Below are 8,620 nucleotides of genomic sequence, written 5' to 3'. Positions count from 1 at the left end.
TTTATTGCATAATCAGTTGCACGCAAGCGTTGCACAACTTTTTACGTAACAAAAGTTACGTAATGTTCGTTACGTAACAGAAAAACGACGTTTTTTTCTACTTTTTTTCAGTTTTTCTTGAATATCTCGACAACCCCTTAAGATAATTACATCATCGACCACTCGTATGAAAGCTGAATGTCTCACCTTTCCAACGAGCCTAAAAGCATCTTCGTACTGCTGCCGAGTCGCCTGCTATGAGCTGAAGAAAGTGGAAAAAAGGTGAAATGAATTTGCACAAAAACTGATGTTTTTAGTTTTTCTTGAATATCTCAACAACCCCTTAAGATAATTACATCATTGACCACTCGTATGAAAGCTGAATGTCTCACCTTTCCAACGAGCCTAAAAGCATCTTCGTACTGCTGCCGAGTCGCCTGTTATAAACTGAAGGAGGAGGATGTGTATTAATGAGAAATAGGTATAGTTGAGGGAACGAGTTTATTGTTTTGTTTCGAAATAAATAAGTCACGATAAAATATAATAAGATTACGAGATACGTTTTGCCACAGATGCACACGATTTCCGTTTCGATGAAAAAGAAGAACAAAAAAATAAAGAACAACTTGAAGGTGACATAGGCATATATCTGTATGTATGTATGTATATATATATACAATATATAATATAACATTAAATTAAGGACAAAAATTATCTATGGACTAGGTAAAATTATTGGTATTGTCACGGCGTGGGAGGGGGGCCGGTAGATGAAACCTTGCAAAAATCGTTTCTTTTCATTTTGTTGTTGGTTGGTGATGGCGCTTAATACTGTTCTCTATTTTGATTTGATTGGCTGGTCTAAAAGTGCGTTGCTTGTTAAGAAAAATGCAAGTATGTACAAGTATAGTGCTAAAACGTAAATTGAACCTAAACAACAACAATACGCTATGTACACATTGTTACGATGAAATCCTTCCATCTTTGCTTTGCTTATTATTATTATTGATTGGCGATTATTGATGGGACTGGTGGGTGAGCGAAAACCCGGTCACTCGCTCAGTGAGCGGAAATCTTGGCGCAGATTTCGTTGGTGAACTCCGAGCACTTGGCTTTGCCACCCAAATCGCCGGTCAGGTATTTGGCCTCTTTGATCGTCTCGTAGCAGGCGGTCTCGATGATGCGAGCCTGTTCGACGAGTCCCATGTGCTTCAGCATCATGACGGCGGAGAGGAGGAGGGCCGTGGGGTTGGCCTTATCCTGGCCGGCTATGTCGGGGGCGGTACCGTGCACCGATTCGAACAGAGCACCGTTGATGCCGATGTTACCCGATGGGGTCAGACCGAGACCGCCGACGAGACCGGCGCACATATCGGACATGATGTCACCGTACAGATTGGGCATCACGAGGACGTCGTACTGGGATGGATCCTGCACCATGTTCAAGCACACGGTGTCCAGGTACTTTTCCTCGAATTTTATGTCCGGGAATTTTGCGGCCACGTCGCGGCAACACCGCAGGAAAAGACCGTCAGACATTCTCCTAGAAACGAAACAATTAACGAGCTGACAATACGTAATTTTTTGAAAAGCTTAAGCTAATCTATTAAAAATTTTCCAGATAAATCAATCAGATCGAAACGAACTCAAAGTTCAACACAAATATCAGCATCGATTGCTACAAATGTAATAAATTGGATAACTTACATGATGTTGGCCTTGTGCACTGCAGTCACCTTTTTCCTCTTGTTCTCCCTGGTGTATTCAAAGGCAAACTCGGCCACCCTCATCGAAGCCTCCTCAGTGATCAACTTGATGGACTGCACAACACCATCAACGATTTCGTGCTCGATACCAGAGTATTCACCCTCCGTGTTCTCCCTGATTGTCACCACATCCACATTATCGTACAAGGTTTTGTAACTGCAACAATCCAATTATAAGTAATTCGTCTTCACTTGCCACACAACAATCGCACTAACCCTTCCAAGCTGCGGCACGGCCTCACGTTGGCGTACAAATTGAACTCCTTCCTCAGAGCCAAATTGAGTGACCTGTGTCCCTTTCCAACGGGAGTCATCAATGGTCCCTTCAGACCAATCTTGTTGCGATTCACCGAATCGATGGCCGCCTGAGGAATGCCGAATTTTCCATCAGGTCCCTAACAACAAAAAGATTAATCAATCAATCCGATTATTGCAAACTAATTTGTACACGTACCCTGACTGGGGTGACATCAACAGTTTCCCATTCGATGGGCACTTTGGCTGTGGCGAAGATCTTCTGGACTGCTTGAGAGATCTCAGGTCCAATTCCGTCGCCGGGGATCATGGTGCACTTACGCACCTGACTGCTGTAGAATCTGGATCCGGTGCTGGGGGACCTCTGGCAATTGCCCTTCAAAATAAACAAATTAACAATACATTCCTTGCCTCTTCATCTAAACGCTCTTCAACTAAATTAGTATTAGTATTAATAGATAAGTGTGATTACCTGAGCGACATTGTTGACTTTAGTTGAGGTTTTACTTATTTTGCAGATGCTTTGTTTCAGATTGCTCTGTTTTGTTTTTTTGTTTAAATTGTTTTGCATGTGCAATTGTTTTCATGGCACAGCGTAAAAAAGAAGGAAATCAATTAGTTTGCTTTAGATGTGATGTGATGGAAGATCGAGAGAGCGCCACAATAACATGTGACATGTAACCTCAAATTAAACGTCAGAGGGAAATGTCACAGTTACATAATGTGGGTGTTTCTCGTCGTGTTTAGGGGAGAGAAAAGCGGGAAAATGCTTTGAATCGTTTAAATAAGGTGAAATTAACAAAACAATTAGTATTGTTCGTGCACGAACAATACAACAATAAAATAATCAAGTTGTGAATGGGAAATTTTGTAATTTTCATTGTATGCAAATGAATAGAATTTTTGATTGATCACTTACCAGGATTTTTATCAGTTTCGCTGCCATGGTTTCCAAACAAAGTGCACAAGGATTGGGACGTCGTCTGATGTTTGTGGCTGCTGCGATCCTTAGAAATCCGCAAACGTTGACTGGATGATTGGAACAGTTGATTGTGGGAGGAGGTGAGGAGAGACGTCAAAGTGGCGCTCGGACACGTGACGCGGTGGCGCCAAAATACCCGCAATTTGAATTTCATCCCACGGATCGAATTCCAAATCAGACGACGACCAATTCCTATTTCGAACTTTCGGCCATCGTTCTATAAATGTACGAGCTGATGGCCGCTGCATTTCTATTTTCGATGAATACGCACATTCTTCTTTTCATATTTTTTTCACTATTTAGTATAATTAGAGCCTTTACGTACACAAACAACAACAATAACGTAAACAAAATGACACCTTCGACATTCATTTATTTACGTTTCTTAGTGATATAAACAAAATGCATTTGTTTTTTTGTAAACAATACGAGTTTTTGTTGTTTCTCCTGCAATTGTTATCAAGTTTTACACATGCTTCATTAGAATTATTCAGTAAACGAATAAAATTTAAATACAATGCGCTATTGTGAAACGAACTTTGTACAAGATTAATTTACATAGATTTGTACGAAACAACAGTAAACACGTACAATTCCTAATTATAGTTAGGCATTGTTTCAATTGATAGCAATTAAAAGAAATTACTCGTTTAATTGAAGAAGAGCGCGTACGTATGGTTGCCTATAATAAAGCAAATAATTTGGATTAAATTCATTAATTATCCAATTTAATTGGTATATATTTATTTGTACCGAATTATTTACTATAATAATGAACAATTTCAGTAATTTAATAAATTATTTGAAAAGTGTGTATAGTGTGTTGCATACGTTAATAAATTATCAATATTCCTTTTAAAAGTTTTTTTTTAATAAACAGCAATAATCTAATTTATTTCTAATAATATTACATAATAATGCGAACATTTATAACAATAATTTCGTAAGGAATATCGTTTTGAAGTTAACAATTATTTGAAAAATTGGGAGCGCGCGCAGTGTGTTGCCTATAGTAAATTAAGGAATTATACATGCGGTTTAATTAATTGAATTTGTAAATATAGTCTAATTCATTGATTTTAACTGTAGTTTTAATTAAAATATTTATTTTACAATATCACATAGTAAAAACAATAAACATTGTTATTGAATTTAAAGTTTCAAATTAATTTATATAATTTTAAAAATTTGTCGATAATTGAATCATAATTAAATGTTTTACTTTTTGTATTCTTTTGTTTGTATGTAAGATGAGAGTGCCATGATGTTAGTAATTTGTTTATTGTAGTCTAGCAACAGTTTTCATTTGTTTTAGAAAGGTGAGGGCGTATTTTGACAGCGAAAGAGATGGAGACGTCAGGGATTAAATCTGGGTTTGGGAGCTGGGATTTTCGTTTCGGTTTTGTTGCTTGATTCGTTTTGCGGTTTCGGACGGGAAACGCCGCTTTTAATCGCATTAAAATTAAGCCGGGCGCTAAAAGTAGTGTGAGACCGTATGCAAATTTGAAATGAAATAGAAGGGGGCGCAACGTGTGCAGAGCACACGTAATGTAACCACGTTTACCCTGAAGGGGTAGGGTGTTGCTGACCGACCGCAAGAGTGTGTAAAACGTGTAAATATTCACACACCGTCGACGTACAATGGAGCAACGGCAATTTGCATATTCATGGCGAATCGTCCGTCCTCTCCACTCTCTCTCTGTGTGTGTGTGTGTTTTATCCGCAAATATTAGCAAAACGTTTCTTCTCTCACAATATCCACACACAATTTTTTATGCCCCAACCAGTGAGTGTCCATCCACCATGCACGGACACAAAGAGAAATTGGATTATTCTCGTCCCTTTTCGAACTTTTTCAATTTCGCGTTAACGTTTTAAGCCGAATTACGATCTTAATCTGCTCGCGTCTGCCTCAAGGAGCGAAGCTCCAGGTGATTGAATTCCATTCAACAACCACAGCAAAAAAAAAACATCTCTATCGTTCGCCGCAGGCGGATGCAAATTTTTCTATATTCTTGCATTTCCATTCGAGCATTTCAATTGTATTAATTACGGAAACGTTACGGTACGTTACGACGGTTGCTATGCTTTCGTATTGCTCTTTTTTTTTTGTGTATGTCTTGTTTCCATGGAAATATGCCTCAGGCTGAGTGTGGAGCGCATCGCGAAACGAAGTTGTCTCTATTGACATTTAGTTACTTTCTCTCTTTCTTTCTTTTCTCAATCTTTCTGTCTCTCATTTGAACATAAAACCGTAATAAACTGCTTATGTACTAAACATATGTCATCGTGGTAGGCCGTGTGTGCATATGTCAGTAGGACCCTCTTTCAATGCGGCTAACCTTTCTAACAGACGCCGCAAAGCAGAACAAACAGTTTTGATTACTAATTGAAATTATTGTTGCCTCAGAATGCACCACTTATTAGAGTCGATTAGTCTACAAAATACCAGCGATGTTTTGATATCATTTTGTAAACTAGTTTTACTAATAAAAGTAGAACAAAAAAAAAACATTTCTAATTGCTTTTAGTAATAATATTTATTGTAATCGCATCAATTTAAATATAATATATTATATATATATACTTTACATTTTGTTTAATTATTAATTATTAACTCGTTTTGATCTAATGACTAAATATAATTAAAATCGTAAATGACTAGTTCCTTTTTGTTGTATGTTTCATTAACTTTTGTATTGCTGCGTTGCGCAAACATGAACATATTTTTGATTAAACGTTGATGATCTCCTCCTGTACGGTCACCACTTCCAGTGCTGAACTTGCGGCCGATTCGTTGTCGGAGGTGCTTTCATCTGCGGTAGTTGTGGTCGTCGTCGAAGGCGGTTGTCCCGGTTTACCGTGATTCATGTAATCGACGACGAGTTCCAGTCCTATGAGAGCTCTCAGATCTTTCACCCTTTTACGTCTTTCCTCCTCGGTTTCCTCCACGACTTCCTCCGTTTCCTCCTTCTTGTACGTTGTTCGCATTTGATCCTCTCCCAATTCGCGGTAGATGCGCGAAACGTTACTCATCACGTAGTTGGTGCTCGTCTTGTTGGAACATTTCTCGAACCCCATCGATTTCACGTCGAACTTTAACGGTTTATTCTCTTCGCGTGAACTCAGATTTATCGGCGACGATTTCGATGGGACGGGAACGCTGAAGGCGGAAGCGTGTCGCGATTGTTTGAAAGCGAATGGCGTCGTTTCCGGTTGCGGTTGATGGTGCGTCGGAAGAGTAGGCGGCTGTTGCGGAGGCGGCGGCGGTGGTTGATGGTGAGGTTGGGGGGTCGCCTCGTGCGTTTGCTGCGGGCTCTGATCCTTCTCGTTCTTGCGGTCGTAGATGTGCCCGGAGACCCGGAGGTCTATGAAGAAGTGAAGAGGATCGATGCCGTACGGCGCCGGATACAAAGGAGGATACCAGATCGGAGGCGGCGGCGGTAATATGAGATTATTGGGATTGGACGTCTCCTGCGGGAAGACGATTGAAGCGGGCGGCGGTGGCGGCATCTTTTGAGCTTCCGGCGATTTCGGTTTACCTTGAACGTCCATCGTCAACTCCAACGGAATCTCCGTCCTTTTGTTATCAAAGTACATAGGTTTCTCTGGTGGATGCGGCGGCTTCCAATTGGGCATCTCGTGTTGTTGCTGTTGCTGGTGATGATGATGTTGCTGCTGCTGCTGCAGATGATGCTTCTCATCCTTCTGATAGTATTCGGACCTCGTCTGCGTCCATGACCTTTTCCTCGGTCTTCTCGGTGCGTTGGTGGGAATCGCGTTGTTTCGCTCCGTTTTCGCCTGCACGAAGGACCTCAACATCTCGCTGAAGAAGTAACTGTTAGGCACCATCGGCATATTGTACAGATACGGTGGAGTCGCTGCCAACAACCGTGACACCAGCTCCGTATTCCTAAAGTCCAGTGGATTCGCACGCGTCTTCGGCGGCGTCGGAAGTTCCGGATTCGTCGTCGTCGAAGACATTCTACTGAAACAAAAAATAAAATACACTGAATTATTAAATGTTTTGCGACACTTTTTGCACTAGCAGTTAGTTTATTTGCTTGCTTGGATTATCGCGTAAATTCATGCGAGCGAAACGCGAAACTTTTGCTTAGAGAATTTACTAAATTCAAAAACTTTTCACGTTTGTTTGTTTGTTTGTTCGTGCACATTTCCTGCGTTAATTTCTTTTTACTCCTCGAATGATTCACTCGCATCCATTACTTTTGTTTGCATCTTTTTCCTTCTGCTTGTTTTTGTTCTTGTTTTCTTTTTTTTCATTCCTTCCCCGCCAACTTTTCGCAAAACTTCTCTCGCAAACTTTCTTTCAAACCCCATCCCCAACACCTCACTTCTTCATTTCCACCCGTGTTTCTCTTAATAATCATTTATATTCCCGTTCCACCCTCTTAGTTTTACAACGACGCTTCTTCTTTTTTTACACGCGCAAAACCACCCATTTGTTCTGCAAAGAAATTAGCCCTAAAACTAACTCTTCATCTCTCAACTGAAATGTAAATTGTTGCCATCAACAATTTATACATAATGTGCAGATGATTTACAATGATTTATGTTGGATATACAGTCAACTCTTCTATAACGCGGTGAGTGCGTATCGCGTTGTATGGAAACCGCGCTATAAGAAACTCGGAATTAGTACAAATCACATCATTCGTGCCAATAAATACAAAAGATAAGATAAATTATAAATTATTTAAGGATTGATACAAAAAAATGTAACAAGAACTAAACTAAAAGACTGTTTTTCAACAAAAGCAATGAAGACTTTTGTAAAATTATTTAATCTTTCAACACTCATCCTCGCCTAACTCGTCTTCTTTTAATGGGCAAAATGTCTTCATCGCTTAGTTCATCTTCACATTGGTTTTCGATTGTAGCTTTTCTTTCTAACTCCACTAAAACCTCTCTATAGCGAGCTAAGCAATTTCTTAACTCTCTTTTAAACTTTACACTTTTGCATCGTTGAACGATCAGTTTGAATGAAATGAAGTTCTAATTCTTTAGCCAAAATTAGCCCTTTTTTTTCACATCTTATAAATCGAGATTCGTTTTCCTTATTTTCGTTTACCAATGCATTTGAGATGGTTGCATCAATTAATTCCATCAGTTCTTCCTCATCTAAAGTTTCTTCCCCGAGTACTAGTTTTCTTACTGCAAATTCTTCATCGCTTAAACGAGAAGCAATGTTTACTACTTCTGTAACTGGGAGTTGATCTTGTATTGCTTGAACCATTTGAGGTAAAAGATGTTTCCAACACGAATTAATTAATACAATCTAAAGTAGAAAATTCCATCCACACTTGAGTAAGGGTTTCATTTTCACTGTTTTCGAAAATGGTTTGGAAAAGTTCGCGTGTGTACAAGTACATTTTTAAAGTTTGAATGACTCCTTGCTCCAAAGGTTGTATTAATTGAAGTTTTGTAATGGATGAAATTAACAATTAGAAACTGGTAAATAAACATGTGTTTTTTGTGTGGATGCGCCGGGCATTGAAACATAATATAGATCAACGGTCGGGGAACCGGGGTAAATTACCCAAAATAGGGTAAAAATGTTTTTTTTTTGGGTAATAGGGAAATTTTTCTAATTTCATCTTACCAAACTCAGAGAGCG

General features: G+C 39.4%; 2 protein-coding genes across 3 annotated transcripts; both read right to left on the bottom strand.

Annotated features, from left to right (window-relative positions):
• Positions 1–790: 790 nt before the first annotated feature.
• LOC108565119 (probable isocitrate dehydrogenase [NAD] subunit alpha, mitochondrial) lies at positions 791–3,101 on the bottom strand. 2 transcript variants are annotated; one of them, XM_017924409.1, is made up of 6 exons: positions 2,920–3,101; positions 2,473–2,538; positions 2,200–2,376; positions 1,962–2,140; positions 1,687–1,902; positions 791–1,522 (listed from the first exon to the last, which is right to left on the bottom strand). In XM_017924409.1, exons 1-6 carry the CDS (start codon positions 2,944–2,946, stop codon positions 1,039–1,041), a joined length of 1,149 nt encoding a protein of 382 aa, XP_017779898.1. In that variant the 5' UTR covers positions 2,947–3,101; the 3' UTR covers positions 791–1,038. The 2 variants fall into 2 exon arrangements, with proteins under 2 accessions (XP_017779898.1, XP_017779899.1); XM_017924410.1 differs by lacking the exon at positions 2,473–2,538 and having other exon boundaries at positions 2,920–3,099.
• Positions 3,102–5,641: 2,540 nt separating this feature from the next.
• On the bottom strand, positions 5,642–6,966 carry LOC108565118 (ATP-dependent RNA helicase ddx46). Its single transcript, XM_017924408.1, has one exon. It carries the CDS (start codon positions 6,964–6,966, stop codon positions 5,716–5,718), a length of 1,251 nt encoding a protein of 416 aa, XP_017779897.1. The 3' UTR covers positions 5,642–5,715.
• Positions 6,967–8,620: the final 1,654 nt, after the last annotated feature.

This window comes from Nicrophorus vespilloides, unplaced genomic scaffold (assembly GCF_001412225.1).
Source record: "Nicrophorus vespilloides isolate i.1.1-1 unplaced genomic scaffold, Nicve_v1.0, whole genome shotgun sequence".
In the NCBI taxonomy this organism is placed as follows: Eukaryota; Metazoa; Arthropoda; class Insecta; order Coleoptera; family Silphidae; genus Nicrophorus; species Nicrophorus vespilloides.
This window is presented reverse-complemented; position numbering and strand designations above follow the sequence as displayed.